We start from the raw sequence: 23,447 nt of genomic DNA, 5'->3' as shown, positions 1-23,447 counted from the left end.
AATGGTTTGGGTAGAAAGGGACCTTAAAGCCCATCCAGTCCCACCCTCTGCCACGGGCAGGGACACCTCCCACTAGCCCAGGTTGCTCCAAGCCCTGTCCAACCTGGCCCTGGACACTTCCAGGGATGGGGCAGCCACAGCTTCTCTGGGCAACCTGTGCCAGGACCTCAGCAGATCCCTGTGCTGTGGCACAGTGTGTGGCCCATGGAGATTCCATGTTATTGCCCTGGGCCAAATTTTGGGCTGCGGGTCTGGTCCCTGCTGGCCTCTTGGGTGCTCCCAAACACCACCCACCAGTCATGGGATCATAGAATCACAGAATCCTGGAATGTGTTGAGTGGGAGGGACCCACAGGGATCATCCAGCCCAACTCCTGGCCCTGCACAGACACCCCAACAATCCCACCCTGTCCCTCAGAGCGTTGTCCAAACGCTCCTGGAGCTCTGGCAGCCTTGGGGCTGTGCCCACTGCCCTGGGGAGCCTGGGCAGTGCCCCAGCACCCTGTGGGGGAAGAACCTTTCCCTGAGATCCATCCCAACCCCCCTGGCTCAGCTCCAGCCCTTCCCTGGCTCCTGTCCCTGGTCCCAGAGCAGAGCTCAGTCCCTGCCCCTCCGCCTCCCCTGGGCAGGAGCTGCAGCCCCCGAGGAGTCTCCCCTCAGTCTCCTCTGCTCCAGCTGGACAAATCGAGTGACAGGGATGTATTTGGTGTCACTGGGAGCTGTGTGACTGATGCTCATCCTGCAAGAGCATAAGAAGCCAAACAGCTGTAGGGCAAGTGCCCAGCTGGCAACCTGGGAGAGCCCCAGGGGTGCAGCGGGGTCGGAGCCAGTCCCTGTGCACCGGGGCAGCAGGGAGGAGCAGGGAGAAGGAGGGATGGGCATGTGGAGACAAAACATTTTAGAGGACCCTGAGGATGAGAAACGAGCCAAGTTCCTGCGGCTCCATCCCCTTGTCGGGCAGGAGCTGTGGGCAGTGCTTTGCCAGCCATCCCCAGCGCCCTGCACCCTCCCTGGGCTCAGCCAGGGCCAGATGGAGGCACATCTTGGCTGCGTGGAAAGCGAGGGAGCGGAGGCGGAGGGGGGGATTAACGGCGGGGAAAACAGGCTGGGCTGGACTCAGGACCCTGCGTGGAGAGTGTGTGTGAGAGTGTGTGTGTGACTCTGTGTGTGTGTGTGTGTGTGACTCTGTGTGACTCTGTGTGTGTGTGTGTGTGTGTGTGTGTGACTCTGTGTGTGTGTGTGTGTGTGTGTGTGTGTCTGTGTGACTCTGTGTGTGTATGTGTGACTGTGTGTGTGTGACTCTGTGTGACTGTGTGTGTGTGTGTGTGTGTGTCTGTGTGACTCTGTGTGTGTATGTGTGACTCTGTGTGTGTGACTCTGTGTGACTCTGTGTGTGTGTGTGTGTGTGACTGTGTATGTGTGTGTGTGACTCTGTGTGTGTGTGTGTGTGACTCTGTGTGTGTGTGACTGTGTCTCTGTGTCTGTGTGTCAGTGTGTGTGTGTGAGTGTGAGTGTGTGTTACTGTGTGTGACTGTGTGTGTGTGTGAGTGTGTGTGTGTGTTTCTCTGTGTCTGTGTGTGTCTGTGTCTCTGTATCTGTGTGTCTATGTGTGTGTGTCTGTGTCTCTGTGTCTCTGTGTGTGTCTCTGTGTCTCTGTGTGTGTGTCTGTGTGTCTTTATGTATCTGTCTGTGTGTGTGTCTCTGTGTCTCTGTCTGTGTGTGTGTGTCTGTCTGTGTGTCTGTGTCTGTCTGTGTGTCCGTGCGTGCTCAGCCCGTGCCTCGCCTCACAGGGGCAGGCGGGTCCTTGGCAGCGCGGCCTCATCCTTTAATTGCGCCGCTTTGATAACAGTGATAATTGGCGGGAAATCGATACTGTTTTGCTCCTGTTTCTCCCATCCTGTGTCACCCGCGCTGCCCTCCCCTCCCGCTCGCCGCCGCGCTCTCTGCAGTGGGTGACATTTAAAGGCTCTGCCACAGCCATTAGGTAACCCGGCCGGGGGAGAGGCTTCCGAGAGGGCTGATGCCGACGGGGAAGGAGGCAGCGCCTCTCTCCGCTCCCTCGGCTCGAGGACAGACGGACACGATGCTCCAGCAGCACGTCCCGGTGCCGTGAGAGCGACAGCGGTGGGGGACCGGCGGGTCTGGGGGCGAGGGGACATCGCAGAGGGGCAGGGACAAACCCAGGCTGCGTCGGCCAGGAGCTCCCTCCGGCTTCGGCTCTGAAAATGACGCCGGAGCGCCACGGGAAGATGTTTTAAAACCCTGCTGCGCTGCCCGCCCTGCCCTGTCCTCCCTGTCCCCCACTCCTGCCGTGCTGCCCCAGCCACGGGGGGGATCTCGGAGCCCTCGAGGTCCGGGACCTCCCTGTCCCGTCACAGCCGCCCTCCAAGAGCAGCCCCCGTGCTCCACCTGCCCAGCCGGGGCTGTGGGCTCTGCCCCCAGAGAGGTGCCCTGACCCCAAAGCTGCAGGGCCTGGGGAGCAGGGTGGCAGCACTGGAGGGGGCATGGAGAGCTCATCGGGCTGGTGCTGGCAGCCCCAGGGCCCTGCCAAGGGACTCCTGAGAGCCACGGGACCCTCCTGAGCTGAGTGACCCCCTTTGGCCAAGTGGGGTCCAGGGACCCCTCTGCTCTGCAGGGCTGGCTGGAGATGGGGCTGGCAGTGGGGGAAGATGCCAGGAGAGTGCAGGGTACGTGGGGAGAGGGCTGTGGGGTGCGAGTGCATGGGCATCTGTGTGCCCACTGTCCCTGGGTACCTGTGCCCACCATCTGTGGGTACCTGTGCCCACCATCCCATGGTACCTGTGCCCACCATCCATGGGTACCTGTGCCCACCATCCCATGGTACTTGTGCCCACCTTCCCCAGGGTCCTGTGCCCACCATCCAGGGGTACCTGTGCCCACCACCCCCGGGTACCTGTGCCCACCATCCCATGATACCTGTGCCCACCATCCAGGGGTTCCTGTGCCCACCATCCCCGGTACCTGTGCCCACCATCCCATGGTACTTGTGCCCACCATCCTCGGGTACCTGTGCCCACCTTCCCCGGGTTCCTGTGCCCACCATCCAGGGGTTCCTGTGCCCACCATCCCATGATACCTGTGCCCACCATCCAGGAGTTCCTGTGCCCACCATCCGTGGGTACCTGTGTCCACCATCCCATGTTAACTGTGCCCACTATCCAAGGGTACTTGTGCCCACCATCCCATGTTACCTGTGCCCACCATCCAGGAGTTCCTGTGCCCACCATCCGTGGGATCCTGTGCCCACCATCCGTGGGTACCTGTGTCCACCATCCCATGGGTTCCTGTGCCCACTATCCAAGGGTATTTGTGCCCACCTTCCCCGGGTACCTGTGCCCACCATCCCATGTTACCTGTGCCCACCTTCCCCGGTACCTGTGCCCACCATCCCATGTTACCTGTGCCCCCCATCCGTGGGATCCTGTGCCCACCATCCGTGGGTTCCTGGTGCCACCTGGTGGCCACGGCCTGGGGGTGCCCACGGTGGGACCCCACGGAAAACAACCCGACCCATCCCCGTGGGGACCTTTGCGCTGCCAGGGGCTCCCCCCAGGCCCCCTCCGAGCCGGGCCGAGCCCCTCAAACCAGAGCTGAGCCCGGCGTGCCAGCCCACCCGGGCTCCGGGCTCACACACAAAGCTCTTTGTAGCCCCCCGGGGAGGGAGATGGCAGAGACCCCTCAAGCAGAGCTCCTGGCAGTGGCTTCCCGGGAGTTTTTCCTCCTGGAGGTTCCCCAGCCCCGGCACAGCCGGCAGCGGGCCTTTTCTCCCGCGGGGTCTGCCCTGGGTCACGACAGCCTCCGAGCAAAGCTTTGGTCGAATAACTCCCCCATCATCCAGGCCTTGGGGAAGAGTGGCAGGAACACTTTGTATCCAGGAATCCCTTCCAGCCGGAGAGCCTTGGAACATCCCACCCATCCCCTATGGATGGGGAGAGCTGGGGGTCCCAGCCCCTGTCCTACAGCTGCGTCCTGTCCCTGGGGGTGGGGAGGGGGCAGAGCTGCCGACCCTCTCCCCCAGCAGCTACAGCCGTGTCCCCAGTCCTTCGCCCCACAGCCGGAGCCCCCCCAGCATCCCAGCCCCTACAGCCATGGAATATCTATGTTCCAGCCCCTACAGCCATGGAATATGTGTCCCAGCCCCTACAGCCATGGAATATGTGTCCCAGCCCCTACAGCCATGGAATATCTATCTCAGCCCCTATACCTTGGGGAGTGGGGGTCTCATCCCCCTCCCTACAGCCTGGGTTTGACTGTGACCCAGTCCTCGCAGTGGGGGCTCCCAGACCCCTCTTTGTAGGGGAGTCTGGCTGTGCCCCACCCCATATACTCACGAGGGGGAAGGGGGAAGGGTGTCTCAGCCCTTCCCCTATAGCTGGGGAACACCTATACCCCAGCTCCTATAGCTTCAGGGGGGTGCATCACAGACCCCTCCCCTATAGCTGGGTCACACTTATGCCACTGCCCCTATAGCCAGTGGGGTCACAGCCCTCTCCCCTATTCCTGGGTCACATCTATACCCCTGCCCTTATAGCCAAGGGGGTCACAGCCCCTTCCCCTATAGCTGGGACACACCTATACCCCAGCTTCTATAGCTTGGTGGGGTGTCCATCACAGACCCTTCCCCTATAGCCAAGATACACCTGTACCCCTGCCCCTATAGCCAGTGGGGTCACACCTATACCCCTGCCCTTATAGCCAAGGGGGTCCTTCCCTATAGCTGAGGAACACTTATACCCCTGCCCTTATAGCTGGGGGTGTCACAGCCCCCTCCCCTAGAGTCGGTCACACCTATACCACAGCCCCTATAGCCAGGGGTGTCTCAGTCCCCTCCCTTACACCCCAGTCCCTATACCCAAAAGGGGGGTGTCCGAGCCCCCTCCCCTACACCCCAGTCCTTACACCCAGGGGTACCCCAGTCCCCTCCCTTACAGCTGGGGCACAGCTACACCCCCTCCCCTATACCCTCATCCCTGTAGCAGCGGGTATCTCAGCCCCCTCCCCTACAGTCAGTCACACCTGTACCCCAGCCCCTGTACCCAAGGGGGGTGTCTGAGCCCCCTCCCCCATACCCTGTCACACCTACACCCGCTCCCCTGTACCCAGGGGGGTACCCCAGCCTGCTCCCCTATATCCCAGTCCCTATAGCTGAGGGTGTCACAGCCCCCTCCCCTATAGCTGGGGCACATCTATACCCCTGCCCCCTCCCCTATACCCAGGGGGTGTCTGAGCCCCTTCCCCTATACCCTGTCACACCTACCCCCCCTCCCCTGTACCCAGGGGGGTACCCCAGCCCCCTCCTCTACACCGCAGTCCTTACACCCGGGGGTACCCCAGCCCCCTCCTCTACAGCTGGGGCACAGCTACACCCCCTCCCCAATCCCCCAGCCCCTACACCCGGGGGTGTCTCAGCCCCCTCCCCTACAGCTCGGGGTTCCCCCCCCGTGCCCCCACACCCCCGTCCCGTCCCCCCCGTCCCGGGCCCTCCCCGGGGGAGGCGCTCGGGGCCCGCGCCCGCCATGTTTCCCGGCAGCGCTCCGTGCCCGCCGCCCGCCTGAGCCTCCCGGGGCCGGCCCGGCGCGGGGCCGGGGCCGCCCGCGCTCCTCCTCGGCCGCCGGTGAGTGGGGCCGGGCCGGCGGGGCCCGCCCGGGGCTCCCGCTCCGCGCAGGCCGCGGAGCCGCGGCCTCGAGTGGCGCCGCGGGCCGGGCCGGGCCGGGCCGGGCGGGGGGGGCCGAGCCGGGGCCCAGCGGAGCGGGGCGGGCGGGGGGGGGGGGTCGTCAAGGCCGGGCGGGGGGTCCCGGCTGCCCCGGCCGGTCCTGCCCGGGCACAGGGGGGGTTCAGCGGCTCCCGGGGCTTCGGCCGCGCCGTCCCGCCCGGCTGGGCCGAGCGGCGCTCGGGGAGCGCTGAGCGCCGGGCCCTGCTCTCTCCGCAGGGACGCGCCATCGGCAGCGGCTCCTCCTGAAAGGTTTGTCCGTGTGGCAGCCGGGGACCCCCGAGGGATCCACCCGGGACCCCCCGAGGATCCACCCCGGGACCCCCCCGAGGATCCACCCCGGGACCCCCCCGAGGATCCATCCCGGGACCCCCAAGGGATCCACCTCGGGACCCCCCGAGGATCCGCCCGGGCTGCCCGAGGAGAGGCCGGTTGTGATCCCGGTGCGGGGATGGCAGCGCCGCTCTGAGCACGGCGAGGGACCCCCGGGAGCGCAGCGGAGACCCCCCGTCCCCAGCTGAGCCCGACCGGGGCTGGTGCGGGTCCATCCCACGGGAGCGCTCCTGGCAGGGTAATGATTTTGCGTTCCTCTTGTTTATTCCCCTCGGAGTAAAGGGAGCGCGTTTTGTAGGAGCGGGGAAGGAAGTGGCTGGGAGGTGGTGGGGACTTTGTGCGTCCCACAAAGGCAGCGCTGCTGGGGGCTCGCGGTGCCAGCGCTTTGTGCCCGAGCTGGTCCTGTTCACATCCTCCCCCCGTGTCACAGCCGGACCGGCCACAGCCACGTTGTCCACACACGCGTTGGGACGGTGTGTGGTTTTTGTTTGCTCCTCATGGTTCTCATTTGGAGCCCTGCGGTGGGTTTGGCCCTGTAAATGCTCCATCGTGTGTGGCTGGAAGGGGCGAGTTCCTGGGGTTGTGCGCGATCCAGAGAGGAATTATTATTAAATTTAAAATTAGGTTTCACTGTGTCAGCTGTTCCTCGGGAAGGTGTTCCTGAATCACATCTTGCTGCTGGAAAGAAACCCTCATCCTTATTTCCAGCCTAACCACGCTCACGTTCCCCTTACCCACGTATGTCAGTGGGTTCTTTTTGCATCGCTTGCGTCATCCTCCTGAGAATTAAAAAACTGAGACAGGCTCGAAATGAAACCCAAAATGTGACTGACTGGGAGTTTGAGGGGCAGCTCCGTGTGGGTGCTCCCAGGGTCGTTAGCAGTGCTATGGTGGCACTTCTTGTGCTGATGGAGAGGAGATCGGTCAGGTCTGATGTGCTTGTCTGTCCCCAGGAATTTCAGGAGCCTCGTGGGGCAGGAGGGAGAACCAGGAGCCAGTTCCTGTCGGGCTTTCCAGGCTGGCTCTGGGCAGCTCCTGCAGCTCTGGGTGGCCCAGGGCCCCAGGACACGGGTTTTGGGAGCCCCGAGTGCCCTGTGCCGGAGGGCCTGGGGTTGTGTGGTGGTGCACGTGCAGGAACTGGGCTCTCTCGGGATCCTTTGTGCTCCTTCCTGAGCAGCTGCAGCGAACAATGGCCCTCACAGCTGTCCCGGTTTTATTCCTGGTTGCAGCTTGGAGGGGCGAGGATGGCTCAGGAGACGAACCAGACCCAGGTGCCCCTGCTGTGCACCACGGGCTGCGGGTTCTATGGCAGCCCCCGGACCAACGGGATGTGCTCCGTGTGCTACAAGGAGTTCCTGCAGAGGCAGCAGAGCAGTGACCGGATAAGCCCCCCAGGTAGAGGGTTTTTTCTGAGAAATCTGCCTTAAATTGGGGGTTTGATTGCAAACTCTCTTCAGCAACTGGTACTGGCCACCAGCAGGTTCACCCCCTCCTAGAAAAGCCGTGTCTGTCCCTTTCCATGGAGACCCAAGGCTCTAAATCAAGGACCCTTGAGCACTCGTGTTCCCTGTAAGGGGGGCAGTTGTTTCCTTCACGGTCCCATCAGTTTGTGAAGCCCTCTCCCAGTCAGCACCTTCCAGTAAAATGTAAAACTTTACCTGTGCTAATGGTAACCCCACTGTTAGCTGTTCCCTGCTCCCTAAGTTATGTGCTGACTGCTGGGAACCCCATAGATCCCCACAATGGCATTTTATTTGGGAAGAACTGAGTTTGTATAATTTTCTTACCTTAACAGTGTTGACAACCAAAATCCATGTCCTAAAGTTTGTTTCCTGGTACATCCCAGAGCTGGGAGCAGAGGGAAGATGCTCTCTCCATTGTGAGCAGGGTTGTGGGGGTTTTTTTGCTGGGAGTTTGTGCAGATGCTCCATGAACAGGCTTTACACAGTGAGAAATTCTTCCCAGAGCTCTTCCACAGTTTGTTCCTGAGTGTGATCGTGGCTTTCCTTGAGTTACCCCCCCCAAAATATGCATCAGGAACATGGCTTTTCCTGGCAGAGAGTTTTCTTAGACCCCCCAACTTAGACCCTCAGCTGACACAAACCAACCTGTGTCTGCTGAAGCTGGGAGAGGATCTGGTTCTTCCACCTCAGAGAAGCTGCAGAGTGATGTTGGTTCAAGGTCCAGACTGCCCTGATGTGTTACCCCCACAGAGACCTGGGCACAAATTCGGAGGGGAGGGCGTAGGAATAGAGATATGGGAATGATCCCAGCTGGGGTGTGCTCTCCCAGCTCCAGGAGGGAGCAGGAGCTTAAGGACTGCTGAACACTCCTCCTGCTTTCTCCTTGGCTGTCAAGCACACAAGGAACTTGCTGGCGTTTTTCAAAGGCTTTACCAAGACTGGTCTTGTCTCGTAGCTCCCAGTGGTCCCAGCAGCAGCCCCATGGCTTCTGAAGCAATTGCAGAGGGAGACTCCACACCTGAGGATGCAAAAGCCAGGTAGGGGCATAGTCTGGGGGCAGAGGATCTACAGCCCTGCTAAAATCCAGCTCTGGCCCACGGGGCACAGGGTGTCACCTGTCATGTGGCCAAGGGGTAAATGAGCTGGATCAAACTCCTCACTGTGACCCTGGTTTATCTGGAAGATTGAGATGTCCCTGATGAAGATGATGATGATGATGATGATGATGTGTAGAGTGAGGTGCCAGGGGGTTGGTAATGAATCAAGTGGTATCTTGGTTCTCTTGGAGCCAGTGCAGCTGCTCTGTCACTGCCTGTGTTCAGCTGTTCAGTCTCTACTCAGTCCTTAGTGGTGGGATTTTTGGGGTTGTCCTGTGCAGAACCAGGAGTTGAACTTGATGATGAACTTGGTCCCTTCCAGCTCGGGATATTGCAGGATTTCAAGTGAAAGCACCTGCTGGTGACCCAGTCTGGAAGCTGTGACAGCAGGATTAGAGATCTCGGGCACGTTTGATGGGAAGGATGTTAGAGCTGCACTGAGCTCTGTCATGTTACAGTCCTGACTCATAACTCTGTTACCCTGTTCCTGGACTTGTTTGGAGCTATAGCCTTGGCTGTGAGATATAATTGGGTACAAAAGGAAACTGAAATCATCACAGGTTCATTCCATGTATGCCTGTAAAGAACTTTGATCCCAGATCTCTAGGGCAATCCCAAATCTCAGGTCTGTTATACTCCTGACCTACTTCTGAATATAAGGAAATTAACTTTATGGGCTGGAGGTCTCTCCCACATAACTGTTCATCAAAGGAAAACCCTTGTGTTTGCTCTTTGTTCGTTCGCTTGCTGCAAATGCTCCCAGTGCTCAGACTCCTGTGACCCATCAGATGACGGCCATGAGCATATCCAGAGAGGAAACCAGCACTGAGACAGAGGAGTTCAGCAAGACAGAAGAAGCCTCATCAGCATCTTCCTCGTCAGGTCGGTTTGGCCTTTGCACAAGTGTGAGTGACACAAATCTCAGAGTTGGTTTGAGCAGCACTGGCCACTGACCCTAGGGGACGGGCGTCCCCTCACACACCTGGAGAGAGAGCTGAGGAGGAGACAGCTCCTCTGCGAGACAGGAGAACAAATGCTGTGCCCCAGGGCAGGCTGATAGAGGTGGCTCTGTGGGCTGAGGGCTGAGGAGCTGCCAGCCCCGGCGTCGCTGGCAGGAGGATAATCTTCCATGACGCCTCTCCCGGGGAATGGCAGCGAGCCCGGAGCGGCCCACGGCCTGTCGCTGGCAGCACTCCCCTGCCAGCTCTGAGGGAGGGAGGGACAGGGATCCACCAGAGTTATGGGAGAGAGGAGACGTGTTTGTGACAGTGCCGACACTGTGGGGCCTGGTTGGTGTCACCCCTGTGATGGGGGTACCTGTCCCTCGAGGGGGTGTTTCCCCCCCAGAGGGATTGGGGAGCACAGGGGGCACTGCCCAGCGGGTACATCCTCCAGCTGATGCCATAACCAGGTGATTCTGCAGAGACACCCTCCTTTGGTTCAGCTGACAGCTTGCACTGAAAGCTAAAAAAAAATCCCAGGAGCTGTTAGTTGCTAAAAAAACTGGCTCTAGTCACTGCACATGACTGTGCATTTTGGGTTTGGTAATCCCTGGCCTGCAAGCCCAGGAGACAATTTACAACAGCGAGGTGAGAGACTGTGTGGTGAAACAGGCTTGGGAGAGCCTGCCCCTTTCTTCTGACTCTGTGGTTTTTAGGAAGCTGCTTAGGGTCAGCTCCACAAAGCTGTCTCTGACGGTTTTGTCTCCTCAGAGCAGCCTGCACTGCAGGTGTGTATCTGTTTGCAGCCAGAGCTCCTCCCTCCTGTTGACTTCTCTAACCTGCTTAGGTACTGGAGGAAATCCTGCTAAGCATCAGTGACCTTTAACAATCTGGCTTTCAGAGCTCAGTTTTCCCTTTGGTAGATTAGAGGCAGTGATGGATATCTGTGTAAAGCATTCTGAGACCTACATATGGGGAACACTTACATAAGAGCCAGCAAAAATAATTAGTAGTACTTACAAGGGGTTAACTATTTTTTTTTCCCTGCAAAGATTATCTGTGGGCTCAGCTGACAGTGGTGTTGCTGTACAGCAGCTCAGCTGTAGTGACTCTCCAGTGGCCACTCCAGCCTTGAATTTAAGGCATTTGAAATAGAAAATGTGAGGCTGTGTGACGTGTAAGATCTCTGTGGAACGAGGCAGATCTCCCAGTCTGGGGTCTGTCAGCTAGGGCAATGTGCACACAGAGGGTCTGGCAGAGACCCAGAATTTAGTTAGAGCCTCGAGCACCTCCTGCAGTAAAACAAATGCTTGGTTTTATCAAGAAGGGCAGCAAAACTCTTGCCTCTGTTTCAGGTACCCTGCTTGAGATATCCCAGAACACAGCTGAGGGCAGGGCCCCTGTGGAGAAACCCAAACCCAAGAAGAATCGCTGCTTCACCTGCCGGAAGAAGATAGGGCTGACTGGTGAGTCCCTGGCCCCGGGCAAACCTGGCTGTGGCCTCAGCAGGGTGGTGTGAGAGCCCTGGGGGCAGCTCTGTTCGTGCTGTGGTGGTTCAGAGGGGCAGTGGCTGGAGGTTCCCCACAAACCCATCCCCAAGCCGAGGTGCTGCCGGGGGGCTGGGAGGAGAGCTCTGACCTGCGGCAGTGCTGGCTGAGGGAGCAGCCTGGGGAACATCCCACTCCCTGCTGGTGTCCTGGCAGCCTTGGGATGCAGGATTGCACAACTGGATGCAGCAGCACCTCTCAGGTTGGTCCTGCTGCTTGGGAAAAGCTGCCAGAGAGCGAAGGCAGAGCGGGTCGGAGTTGGCTCCTGTTCAGGTCTGTGGTAAAGCTTTTGTAATAGGGACATGGAACAAGTTGGATCCAAATGGAAAATCCCTCTCCAAGACTCACCCCAGTTGTTAATGCTGCCTGATTTCCACTGTTAGCTTCCTGAGAGTAGGATGGCTCTCAGCATCCAGCCTGTAAAGCTGGAGAGGGCGGTGCGGGGATGGTGTCTGCTATCGATGGGAAAACTGCCCCTGGAAAGTGAAGCAAATAATTTGGCTGTGGTTTGTTCATAAAAACATCATTCCCCTAAATTATCTGTGGCATTTTGTGCTTCCCTGAAAAAGGTAACTCGGGAGCCGTGCAGGTCACGCTGGCCCAGCAGAGCACTCGCCTCTGTAGCTTCCGTAGTGCATCCAGCAGCCAGGGACTGGCTGTTTTCATGGATGTAAGAGGCTTTGACAAAGTCTGGACTGGGAAGTTTGAACCTGAGCTTGCCTGGAGATCTGAGGGTGCTGTCCTAGAATCAGTGTGGGCTTATAAACCTGGAACTGGGCAGGGTAGTCTGTGCCCAGCCTTTGGATCTGCAGGGAGGATGGTTTTCCTGGATGAGTGTTTCCTTAAGAACTTCAAGCTGTGAGAACTTTCCTCCTTTAGGATTCAGCTTGCAGAGAAGTCCTGTGTATTCAGGGCATTATTTAGGATAAAATTCGTTTTCTCCAACAGGAGTAAACTGGCACCTCGGAGCAAGGTGTTTGTGGGCTGTAGTTGGAAAGATGAGAAGGGACAGAGCAGGATTCCCTGCCAGCACGATTCCCTGCTGTCCTGCAGCACATCCCTGCTCCCTGCCTGAGTTTCCCAGTGTGTTGTGTTGATGGAAGCACTCTGAGCAGCACTGTCCACCAGTGAAGTGACTAAATTAGGAATTTTGAAGCCCAAATAGCTCGAAAGTGATCCCAGTGTAGTGACTGTCCTGCTGCTCACTGCTGGTCAGTCCAGATGCTGCTGTGTGACCCTGGAGAGCTGGGCTGGCTCTGAGGGCTCAGCTCCAGCTCGGGCTGCCTGGGGAGCCTGGCCTGGATTAGCAATCTGGCACTGCAGTGCCTGGCATGTCCTTTGTCCCTGGGGAACACAGAGAGCAGCTGCTCTGGGAGCTGTGACAGCTGGGGCTGCCCAGAGCACGAGGAGCTGCTGAGCCAGGGGAAGGCAAAGAGCCACCCGTGTTCTTCCCCCACACTGAGTCCCTTTGGCCTGGGGGGGACAGTGACCCCCTCCCTCCTCTGTGTGCATTGGTGGCGTTTCCTGGCCTGGCAGGAAGGAGCTGGGGGGGCCCTGCTGCCTTCCTGCCCGGCTGGACGGGACCTGATGTGGCTTTGTTTGTGCTCTTCCTGCCCTCAGGCTTCGACTGCCGCTGCGGGAACCTGTTCTGTGCCATCCACCGGTACTCCGACATGCACGCCTGCCCCTACGACTACAAGGCAGAGGCTGCCGAGAAGATCCGCAAGGAAAACCCCATCGTTATCGCCGAGAAGATCCAGAAGTTGTGAAGGGGGCCTGAGCAGCTCGAACTGCAGCCAGCAGGGCGGCCTGGTGCTCCTCCCCTTCCTCCCAGCCTCCCTCCTCCTCCTCCCCTCCTCCTCCCGGCCCCAGCGGTGGTGCGAGGGTGACTCCGGCAGCGCACACGGACCGGCACCGGGACACGGGGGCTCCTCGCACCTCCTGGGCAGTCAGTCGGTGTTCCTCCTCTCCCTTCCTGCCTGTCCGACAGCCACAGCTCAGCCGATGTGTTCTCAACCAGCTTCCCAAAGGAAAAGGGGCCGTCCTGCCCCGCTGCTCCAGTGCTAAAGACCTTGGGACTTGCCTCTCTCCCGGCACTCTGCGTGGTGTGAGCATCTGGGCTTTCCCGGCAGCTCCGAGTCCCGTGAGCCGCCCAGGACTGGTGGCCAGAGTCCCTGAGCAGCCTCTGGACTTTGTTCCCTCTGCCCCACCTCCTGCAATCCCGGGAGCTGGGGGATCCCGGCAGCCAGGCTGCCGTCTGCTCCCCGGGAGGTGTTTGGGCTCTGATGCAGCAAAGTTGATTCCGTGGTTCTGACGCCCCAAATCCCCCTCCCCACCCTGTGTTGGAGAAGCCCTGAAGGGACTGAGCAGCAGGGCTGGCACAGGGGAGTTATTTCGTGGCTTGGAGCGACGTGGGCAGGGCAGGACCTTTGGGAAGGTGCCTCTCTCCACAGGGAGGGAGCCAGGGACACCCCTGCTCCAGCCTCCCGTGCTCCAACACCCCTGGAGAACCTCGGCCGCTCCCCCAGCAAGGTTTGTGTCCCCTCTCTCCCCTCCCCTCTCTCCGCTCTCCCTGCCTTCTGCCTTACACGAGTCGCTCTCATCAGGGTTGTGCACAAAGCTCAGGTCCCCACACCTCTGCTTCTGGACCTGTCCCTGCCCCCAGGTGACAGCGGGGTCCCCTCCTCCCCCGGGGGCAGCTCAGGGAGCCCACCCAGCTGCCCTCTCTCCTGCCTCCTCCTCCCTCCCTCATGCTCCAAAAGCCACACAGAGGGAACTGGGCACAGGGAAAGGCACGTGGAGGGGCTGCAGGGCACGGGAACAGTCACGAGGGTGGTCCCGGGGAGGCCCAGGCAGGGGCTCAGAAACGCCCATGGAGAGCCCCAGGGAGCAAGGAGAGGTGCTTGGAGAGCTCTGGGCCCACTGAGAGAGTTCCCTGGACTGGTGGATGACTCATGGAGGGCTCTGGGGTGCCAGGGAAGGCAGAGGGGGAGCTTTGGGGTACAGCGAACACGCTCAGAGGACTCGAGCACCCCAAAAAGCACCTGAAGGGCTCTGGGGTGCCCACACTGGCACACATGTAGGGAGGTTTAGGGAAAGCCAAATGCCAGCTTGGCATCAGCCCACAAGGAACTTCTGGAGGGCTCTGGGGCTGCTGGGAAGACACAAGGCTCAGGGATGCAGCACGAGGTGGGGCAGCGGCTCCTGGGGCACAGCAACAGCCACCTCCACACCCGGGGGCTTCCTGGGAACACCGGGAGCAGGGAAGCAGCTGTGGGGCTCTGGTGTTCCAAGCAGAGGACCCTTCATGTGTCCCAGGGGACAAGCAGCAACTCTGCCCCACTGCTGGCTGTGCCACCCTTGGGAAGTGTCTGCCTGGGTGTTGGAGAGCAGAGCCCCAGGGAGCAGCAGGGGGAGGATCATGGCCAATCCTTCCTTCCAAGTGCTGTTTTCCTGCCTTTCTCGTGGCAGTTGTGGCAGGGATCCTTCAGCAAGGGGGGATCCTTCAGCAAGGGGGGATCCTCCTGAGTGTTGGGTTTCCCAGTGTGATCCAGCCAGAGCAGTGTGTGCTCTGTGGGCACTGCCATCCTGCAGTGTTACCAGGAGGGCCCCGACCTCCAAAACTCATGCAAACCCCCCTCCAGCACAGAGAGGAGCGAGGCTGCCCCTTGCCAGCCTTTCCCTCAGGTTTTTGCTCCTGGATAATGTGGACATTATGTCCAGAGCATGCCAGTGGCTGCAGGTGTTACCCCTGGACACCCCTGGGCTGGGTTTGCTGTTGAGGATGATCCATGGCTCTCAGGGGAAGCAGGAATTGCAGCCAGCCCTTGCCTTGTGTTCTCCCGAGGGCCACGAGCTCCAGGGAGGTGCAGCAGCTCCCATGGATCCGGCGGGAAAGCCCACAGCCACCTTCCAGCTTCTCCACCACCCACCTTCTCCCTGTTTTTCCCTCCCTCTCCATGAGTGTAAATACAACACAGTCTAGTTTGCTTGGATGCTGTGGGTGCTTTGTTACAGGCAGGGATGTTCCGTGTGGGCCCCACTTGGCTCTGGGCTCTCCGGGGTGGCCCTGGGGCTCCGTGCCTCAGTTTCCCTATGGATAATCCCTAACTCCCAGCACCCAGACTCCTGGGATCTCAACCCCCAGGAGCTGGACTCCAGAGGTCCCTTCCAACCCTGACTACTCTGTAAAGTCTGGGATTCTTCCCCCCTGGCCCTGAGTTCCCCCAGATCCCCCTGTTGTGTTCATGGGGCTGGAGCGGGAACAGGGAAGGGGGTTTGGGACAGGCCCCAAACACCTCCCCCCCTCCCTGTGTCCATGCAGGGGGATCTGGGCAGCCTTTGGCACCAGGACTCAGCCAGGCTTTTGGCACTGTCTCCTGTGACATCCTGGTTGGAAAGCTTGGGAATTGTGGGCTGGGTGAGTGGACATTGAGGTGGGTGAAGGACTGGGGGAATGGCAGAGCTCAGGGGGTCCTGATCCAGATGATCCAGAATCCAGCTGGGGGCCTGTGGTCAGTGGGGTTCCCCAGACATCAACTGGGCCCAGCCTGGTCCAACTTATTTATCAGTGACCTGGAAGAAGGAGTGGACCCTCAGTGTTTGCTGAGACAGAACTGGGGCAGTGGCTGATCCACCTGAGGGCTGAGCTGCCGTTCTGTGGGACATTAAGAGTCTGGATAATTGGGCAGAGGGAAACCTAATGAGGGTCAACAGGGGCAAGTGTAGGGTCCTGCTCCTGGGGAGGAACAACCCCACGTGCCAGCACAGGTTTGGGGTGACCTGCTGGAGAACAGCTCTGTGGGGAGGGACTGGGGGGTCCTGGTGGAGGATGAGTTGTCCATGGCCAGCCGTGTGTCCTGGGGCCAGGAGGCCAATGGGAATGCACTGGGAAGAGCATATCCAGGTCAGGGAGGGGATCCTGCCCCTCTGCTCGGCCCTGGGGAGGCACATCTGGAGAGCTGTGTCCAGGTCGGGGCTCCACAGTTCAAGAAAGACAAGGAGCTGCTGGAGAGGGTCCAGCAGAGCCACAAAGCTGGTGAAGGGTCTGGAGCACCTCCCTTATGAGGAAAGACTGAGGGAGCTGGGCCTGGTCAGTCTGGAGAGGAGAAGGCTGAGAGGGGATCTCATCAATCCACACAAATATATCCAAGGGGTCTCTGAGGACAGTGCCAGACCCTTTTTGGAGGTGCCCAGCGACAGGACGAGGAGTAATGGCCATAAACTGAACCACTACAAGTCCCACCACAACACGAGGCAGAACTTCTTCCCATGGAGGGTGTTCAGAGCCCTGGAACAGCTGCCCAGGGAGGGCGTGGATTCCCTCTCTCTGGAGACATCCCAAGCCCTCCCGGCTCCTGTGTCACCCGCTCCGGCTGCCCCTGCCGCGGCAGAGGGTTGGCCCAGGCGATCCGCAGGGGGCTGTATAAGTTAAACACAACCATCGCGGGGTTCAGTGACCGAGGAAGAGCCCGTTTGTGCCCCCCCATCCGGCCCGGCCATGAGGCCGCGCCGTCTCCATGGCAACGGGGCGCGAAGCGATGGCGTCACTTCCGGCCGGGGGCGGGGCCAGCGCCGCCCCCGCCTGGGAGGCCGCAACGGCCGCGGGAGCAGCGAGCGGGGCCGGGGGGGGCCCGGGGACGATGTGCAGGTACCGGCAGGGCGCGGGCAGGGCGGGGGGGGCACCCGCTGCAGGGGGGAGGCCGCGCGGTGAGCGGGGGAGAGAGTGTGGGGCCTGCGGGGTGAGGGGGGGGCACCGGGCAGTGAGGGGAGGCAGTTGGGGGGGGCCTACAGGGGTCAGTGTGTGGTTGGGGGGTCTCACAGCGATGAGAGGGTGGGCACCGGTCAGTGGGTGTCTGGGGGGGGGTGTCCCACCGCGGTCAGAGGGGGAGGGAACCGGTCAGTGGGTGTTTTTTGGGGGGCGTCCCACAGCGGTCAGTGGGTGGTTTTTGGGGGGGTTCCACCGCAGTCAGCGGGTGGGTTTTGAGGGGGGGTCCCACAACGGTCAGTGTGTGTTTTTGGGGGGTCCCACAGCGGACAGTGGATGGGGGGGAACTTGTCAGTGTGTGTTTTTGGAGGTCCCAGAATAGTCAGTGTGTGTCTGGGGGGGTCCCACAGTCCCACCCTGGTCAGTGTGATGGGGTGGGGGTCCCGTGCCTGTCAGTGGAGGGGGAAGCACCCCCTGCTCAGTGGTGAGGGGGGGTCCCACACGGGTCAGTGGGTGGGTGCAGTGTGCATCCCCCCCTTCTGGCTGTTGGGTGGGGGTGCCGTGGTCCTGCAGTCAGTGTGTGGGGTGGGGGTCCCACAGTCCCACAGTCAGTGTGTGTGGGGTGGGGGTCCCACGGTCAGTGTGTGTGGGGTGGGGGTCCCACAGTCAGTGTGTGTGGGGTGGGGGTCCCACGGTCAGTGTGTGTGGGGTGGATCCAGCCCCGACGGCGGCCATGGGGTGGTCGTGGGGTGTGGGTTGGACCCCCGTGCCGGCTGTGGGGTGAGGGCAGGGGGCAGGCAGGGCTGCCCACCCATGGGGGTGCATGGCACTGATCCCACAGAGCCGGCAGGGACGGCGCTGCCCCGTGCCAGGTGCCACCCTGTGGATGGTCACCAGCCGGGGGGAGCTCGGGGGGCAGGGCCATCCCTTCCTTCCCAGCATTTCCATGGTGCCTCCTGGCTTGGTGTGCGAGGCCTCCCCCTTCCACCCTTTCCTCCCCTTTCCCAGCCCTTGGGAAGCAGATGGAGCGAATTCCTCGGGGTGTGGGCTGGTTTGACATTCCTCAGCTCAAGCCTGTGCCCAAACTTGCAGAAAATAGTTGCTTTTTTTTTCCTCCCTTTGCCTTTCTCTCCCCTCTCCCCTTTTTCCTCGGGAGCTCGGCTCTCCCTCACGCCTGAGCCGGCACTGGGGGGGGGGCTGGTCCTGGAGGGGTTGTGTCCTTTGTCCCACTGCCGCCGTGGGTGTGGGGGGAGGTGGGTGTGAGTCTGTGCTCGGTGGGCTGCCCGCGGGGGCTGCGAGTGTGGGAGGAGGGCTGTTTTTGGGGGCCGCGTGGGCCGGGCGTGGGGGCTGTTAGCGGTGGGTGGCGTCTGCGGGGGGGACACGGAGCCCGTGGGCGTTGAGGGGGAGCCGGGGAGGAGCACGGGGGTGGGTCACGCGCGTGGTGGCCGCGGCAGAGCCCTCGGTGCCCACCCCCCCTGCCCGCAGGCCCCCGCTGCCCACGGACGGACACATGGACACGCCATCCCCGCCGCGCTGCCCGGCCCGGCCGGGCCCCGCCGTGCCCAGGGCCAGCTGAGGACAGACAGGGGCGTCATCCCCGGCCTCTGTCCCGTCGGGATCCTCCCTCGCCGCGGGCGGGGCCGCCCGTGTCCCCTCACCATGAACGGGCTGTCGCTGAGCCAGCTGTGCTGCCTGTTCTGCTGCCCGCCCTGCCCCAGCCGCATCGCGGCCAAGCTCGCCTTCCTGCCCCCCGAGCCCACCTACGCCGTGGTGCCCGAGCCCGAGCCCGTGGGCAGCGCCAGCACCGGCTCCCTGCGCGGCGCCGCCGGCCGCTGGAAGCTGCACCTGAAGGAGAGGGCGGATTTCCAGTACTCCCAGCGGGAGCTGGACAACATCGAGGTGTTCGTCACCAAGAGCAACCGCGGCAACCGCGTCGGCTGCATGTACGTCCGCTGCGTGCCCGGCGCCAGGTGAGTCACTGCGGCACTGCCGGGGGGCTGGGACCCCAGGGAACACCCCAGGGGCAGAGGGAGCACCAAGCAGGTCGCTCAGGGTCCTCAGGGAGCACCCATTGGGTCTCCCAGGAATGCTGGAACCTCAGGGTCCCCAGGGAACATCCACTTGGGTCTCCCAGGAATGCTGGAACCTCAGGGTCCCTGGGGAACACCCACTTGGGTTTCCCAGGGGGGCTGGAACCCCAAGGGTCCCCAGGGAACACTCACTGGGTCCTTCAGTGTCCTTGGGAAGTACCCACAGGTCTTTCGGTGGTACTGGAGCCCCAGGGTTCCTGGGGAGCACCCACCAGGTCCCACCCCAGTGTCCCCAGGAGGCACAGAGTGCCAGGCTGGGGCTGTGCCAGGGGGTCCTGTGCCCTCCCCTCCCTTCCCCCTGGAGGATCTGGCCCTGCCACAGGGGGTGGAGGCAGCTGGTCAGGCAGCTCCCAGGACCGGTCTGGCTTGTGGCTGCACTGGGAACGGGGTTAAAGCAGGAGCAGAGGCAAAGCAGGGATGCAGGGATTCCCCAGGCTGTCCTGCAGATCTCCCTGCTGTGACTCCAGGTGCACTGTGGGGGCTGCACTGGCTGCTTGACCCCCGTGGGGATGGGCAGCAGCCCGTGCCAACCAGGAGAACCTGCTCTGTTCAGTCTAATCCATGGGCACATTGGATTCCTCGAGGAGAGTGATGGGAGTGAAGCCCAGGAGTGGTTTGGGCACATCCCACTGCTGGTCACCCCCATGGATCTGTGAGCTGGGAAGGTGGGGAGGGGGAGCCTGGAGTGTGGGACTGAGAGCCCCTCTGGGGATGGGGGGGACTGGGCAGCTGCTGCCCGGGCAGTGGCACAGTTTGGGGTGCAGAGGGAGGCCAGGTCACCTCAGCTGACCCTGCACACCTGGGAACAACATGTCCCCAAGGATCAGCATTCCAGGCTGCAGGGGAGAACCTGGGCTGTGGGGGAACCAGACCTCCCAAAGCCTGGGATAACAGGTTCTGCTGGGTGTCTGACCTCCCCACAGCTCATCCTGCCCCTTCCTGCTGGGGCTTCCTGGGCATCCAGGCCAGGACTGGAGGCTCAGCCTGGCCACAGACCCCTCAGAGCAGCTTGGGGGGCCCAGCAGGGAGTGGGTCCTGCTCCCTCCCTCCAGCAGAAAGGAGCCAAGCTTCCATCAATCCACTATTAGTGTTAACTTTTATGATTAACATTGTTTTTCCCCTTATGGTGGAAATTTCTTGTGCCTTGTCACTCCCACAATCCACTTCTCTCCCAGCATCTGGTGTCTTGCCAGGCTCAGGAGAGGAAAAAAAAACCCGCTTGTCAGAATTCTTACTTGAAATCCCCATTGGGCAAACGGCCCCAAATCCTGAGCTTTTTACCAAAAATAGACTCAGAAACTTGAGGAGAATCATCCTCCTGCCTTGGGGGCTGCAGTTCCCGCTTGGGGCCCCGGCAGCAGGAGGGTCTGGGTGTCTCTGGGGGTGTCACAAGGGCTTTCCTTGCTGACCAGAGGGGTGTTGGCCCTTCGTGTCCCAGGGTTTGGTTTTTGGCCGGGCCGGTGCTTCCCGTGGATATCCATCCCGGGATAACGCGCCGTTCCCGTCTCCCCGGTGTCAGGTACACGGTGCTGTTCTCCCACGGCAACGCCGTGGACCTGGGGCAGATGAGCAGCTTCTACATCGGGCTGGGCACCCGAATCAACTGCAACATCTTCTCCTACGACTACTCCGGCTACGGCGTGAGCACGGGGAAGCCCTCGGAGAGGAACCTCTACTCCGACATCGACGCCGCGTGGCAGGCGCTGCGGACGCGGTGAGCGGGGCAGGGAGGACGCCTGTGCTGCTCTCAGGAAAACCCTGCTGTCCAGCAGCCTGGAAAACAGGAAACCTCCCCAGAGAGGGAACCCTGGGTCACTCGGAACAGGAAAGGGTGGTTGGAAAGCTGCGGGAGGAGCGGGCCGGGGGGACCTGAGGGCGGGGGTGCTGCGGGGCACGAGCTCGGCACAAGCTGTGCTCCCGGTCTGGCTCAGCCCTGGTTCCCCCACTGGGTTTGGGGTGCAGCCCTGTGCCGGGCTCTGCCTCCTCTGCCCTGGCTGGCAGCGTGACCCAGAGCTGGGGGCTGCCCCACACGGCTGCGATCTGGGGTCTGTGAGCCCCCCCATAACCCTGCCCCTGGCGAGGGAGAGCCTTGGCACCCTCACAGCTCAGCCCTGGCTTCTCCCTGCTCCTGGGGGTACAGGGAACTGCCTTGGGCCCAGCCAGGGGGACAGACACCCCTGGGAGCCTCGTGTGGGGCTGTGGCAGAGTGGGTTGACCCCTGAGCTGTATCAGGCACAGGGTGAGACTCTTGGGGTGTCCCGTGCAGGGCCGGGAGTTGGACCGGATGATCCTGATGGGTCCCTTCCAACTCCAGTCATAGTCTGTCATCTCCTGGTGCTGTGACTCAGGTGTGTGGGTGCTGACCTGCTCTGTGCCCCCCCAGGTACGGGATCAGCCCGGAGAACATCATCCTGTACGGGCAGAGCATCGGCACCGTGCCCACGGTGGACTTGGCCTCCCGCTACGAGTGCGCGGCCATCGTGCTGCACTCGCCGCTCACCTCGGGCATGCGCGTCGCCTTCCCCGACACCAAGAAGACCTACTGGTTCGATGCCTTCCCCAAGTGAGTGCCCTGGGCAGAGGGGCAGGCAGGGCTGGAGGGGCAGTGCTCAGCCCAGCTCTGTCCTGGATACCAGCGTTTCCTGGGATGGGCTTAAACACCCTCTTTGGGACCCTCACCCGGCATTCGCTCCCCTCGGGGGGTCATAACCCTCCCCAGGGTCACCGTGCCCCCCCTGAGGGCTGTGCCACGTGTGCACCCCAGTCCCCTCTGGCATCACCTCCTGGCCACCCTGTCCCAGTGTGGTTGCCCACCAGCTTTGGGGCTGTTCCACTGGCCCCTTGTTGGGTGTTACAAGTCCCGGGACCCCTCTGTCCCCCAGGGGTGATTCCTTTGGGGTTTTCCCGCTCTGCAGGTGGCAGGAGCAGTGCTGAGGGATGAGCTCTTCCTTCTCCTCTCCCTTGCAGCCAGGCCAGGGGGGCCCAGGGGACGGTCCCTGAGGCGGATGCTGTGGCTGGGGAGCCACCAGCCCATGCTCTGTGTCCCGATGGCCTCGTGTGGCCTTTGGGGCCGGGCTGGGAACAGCAGGGCTGATCCTGGCAGGGGAGGGATGTCCTACAGCAGTGCTGAGGTCCCCCGGGGATGTTGTCACTGCTGTGACACTGCTCATCTGTCACACCAGGGCAGATCTTGTCCTGGGGCTCGTCCTTGGCAGCAGCTCCTTGTCCCTCCCTGTCCCTGTGATCAAAGAGCATTTCCTGGTCCCTCTCCCACGGGATGTGCTTGAGGGGGCAGGACAGGAATGGAAGTGTCAGTCCCTGTGCTCACCCCCCTCTCTTCTCTCTTCCCCACCCTCCCTTTTGGCAGCATCGAGAAGATCTCCAAGATCACCTCTCCCGTCCTCATCATCCACGGCACGGAGGACGAGGTCATCGACTTCTCCCACGGGCTGGCGCTGTTCGAGCGCTGCCCCAAGGCCGTGGAGCCGCTCTGGGTGGACGGGGCCGGGCACAACGACATCGAACTCTACAGCCAGTACCTCGAGCGCCTTCGGAAATTCATCTCCCAGGAGCTGCCCAGCCAGCGCAACTAGGGGCGGGCGGGGGGCCCTGCCCGTCCCCCCGGCTCTCCCAGTGTCCCTCCCCGGTCCCAGGTTGCAATGACTTTGTTCGGCCTCGGCTCCAGGCTCGGGAGCACGGGCAGCGTTTCCTCTGGGACACAAGCACAGCTCTCCTGCCGCCCGGTGCCAGCCCTGGCGCTGCTGGCACCCCTGGCACGGCTGGGCAGACACGGCAGCTCCCTCCTCCCCCCTTCCCAGAGACACGAGAGCCCACCCTCCGACGGCGGATCCTTGGCTTCGGACACGTCCTCGTCCCCTCTCCCGGGACAGCGAACTCCCGAGCCCCTCCCGGCCGCTCTACTGCTCTGACATAGCAATAATGCGAGCTGGAGAGGGGCTGGGGGGCCCGGCCCCCTCCCCGCTGTCCCAGGGGGCGGGACAGAGGAGGTGGCAGTTCCCACTCCATGGAGCTTTCCCGGGACCAGCGCTGGCGGTGCCCGGAGTTCACCCCACGGCCGGGGCAGAGCCGTGTCCCCACGGGGACTATGGGGATGCACGGAGGAGGTGCCCTCCTGCCCCACACCTCCTCCAGTGTGGCCCTGCTCAGCCTTCCCAGAGCACTCCTGGTGTTCTGGTCACCCCTGGAAAACCTGCGGAGCGCTCGCTCGGGAACGGGCCGGGGGAAGCAGGCACTGAATAAAGAGCAGAGGTTTAACGTTTTATCTGAGTGTGCCCTTTCCCAGGGTACCCTGGGGGTCCCTCCCTGTGACCCAGCCCCAGGGGGGGCTCTCTCCCTGTCCAGCACCTCCTCTGGACTGCCCTTGGCTGGATGCCCAACCCTTGTCACCCTCCTCTGGGCACTGGGAGGCCCCAGGGTGCCAGTGGGGGGAAGGTGCCCTTGGCCCCCCAAGGTCTGGGCTGCAAAGGTCTCTGTGGGGACAATGGGAACCCATTCCCCAGCCAGCCCCTGTCCCGTGTC

At 61.7% G+C, this 23,447-nt stretch overlaps 2 protein-coding genes across 3 annotated transcripts; both read left to right on the top strand.

Annotated features, from left to right (window-relative positions):
- Nucleotides 1-5,588: 5,588 nt before the first annotated feature.
- On the top strand, nucleotides 5,589-15,106 carry LOC116799170 (AN1-type zinc finger protein 5-like). 2 transcript variants are annotated; one of them, XM_032712065.1, is made up of 7 exons: nucleotides 5,589-5,634; nucleotides 5,950-6,301; nucleotides 7,293-7,458; nucleotides 8,482-8,563; nucleotides 9,387-9,505; nucleotides 10,920-11,030; nucleotides 12,732-15,106. In XM_032712065.1, exons 3-7 carry the CDS (start codon nucleotides 7,308-7,310, stop codon nucleotides 12,878-12,880), a joined length of 612 nt encoding a protein of 203 aa, XP_032567956.1. In that variant the 5' UTR covers nucleotides 5,589-5,634; nucleotides 5,950-6,301; nucleotides 7,293-7,307; the 3' UTR covers nucleotides 12,881-15,106. The 2 variants fall into 2 exon arrangements, with proteins under 2 accessions (XP_032567956.1, XP_032567957.1); XM_032712066.1 differs by lacking the exon at nucleotides 5,589-5,634 and having other exon boundaries at nucleotides 5,949-6,301.
- A 1,574-nt stretch (nucleotides 15,107-16,680) lies between these two features.
- ABHD17A (abhydrolase domain containing 17A, depalmitoylase) lies at nucleotides 16,681-23,190 on the top strand. The gene is made up of 5 exons (XM_032712064.1): nucleotides 16,681-16,761; nucleotides 18,304-18,788; nucleotides 20,428-20,622; nucleotides 21,292-21,471; nucleotides 22,276-23,190. The coding sequence occupies exons 2-5, from the start codon at nucleotides 18,478-18,480 to the stop codon at nucleotides 22,499-22,501; spliced, it is 912 nt and encodes a 303-aa protein (XP_032567955.1). The 5' UTR covers nucleotides 16,681-16,761; nucleotides 18,304-18,477; the 3' UTR covers nucleotides 22,502-23,190.
- The last annotated feature ends 257 nt before the right edge of the window (nucleotides 23,191-23,447 follow it).

Source organism: Chiroxiphia lanceolata, chromosome 27 (genome assembly GCF_009829145.1).
Source record: "Chiroxiphia lanceolata isolate bChiLan1 chromosome 27, bChiLan1.pri, whole genome shotgun sequence".
NCBI classification, from domain to species: Eukaryota; Metazoa; Chordata; class Aves; order Passeriformes; family Pipridae; genus Chiroxiphia; species Chiroxiphia lanceolata.
The sequence above is the reverse complement of the archived record's forward strand: the minus strand, read 5'-3'. Positions and strand labels throughout refer to the sequence as shown.

Bases quoted from the DNA above. Each gene is read 5' to 3' on its own strand.
- LOC116799170 (XM_032712065.1), top strand. From the start codon at position 7,308: ATGGCTCAGGAGACGAACCAGACCCAGGTGCCCCTGCTGTGCACCACG. The intron at 7,459-8,481 runs GTAGAGGGTTTT...CTTGTCTCGTAG, and splicing joins TGACCGGATAAGCCCCCCAG to CTCCCAGTGGTCCCAGCAGC. The intron at 11,031-12,731 runs GTGAGTCCCTGG...TCCTGCCCTCAG, and splicing joins GAAGAAGATAGGGCTGACTG to GCTTCGACTGCCGCTGCGGG.
- ABHD17A (XM_032712064.1), top strand. From the start codon at position 18,478: ATGAACGGGCTGTCGCTGAGCCAGCTGTGCTGCCTGTTCTGCTGCCCG. The intron at 20,623-21,291 runs GTGAGCGGGGCA...GTGCCCCCCCAG, and splicing joins TGGCAGGCGCTGCGGACGCG to GTACGGGATCAGCCCGGAGA. The intron at 21,472-22,275 runs GTGAGTGCCCTG...CCCTTTTGGCAG, and splicing joins TGGTTCGATGCCTTCCCCAA to CATCGAGAAGATCTCCAAGA.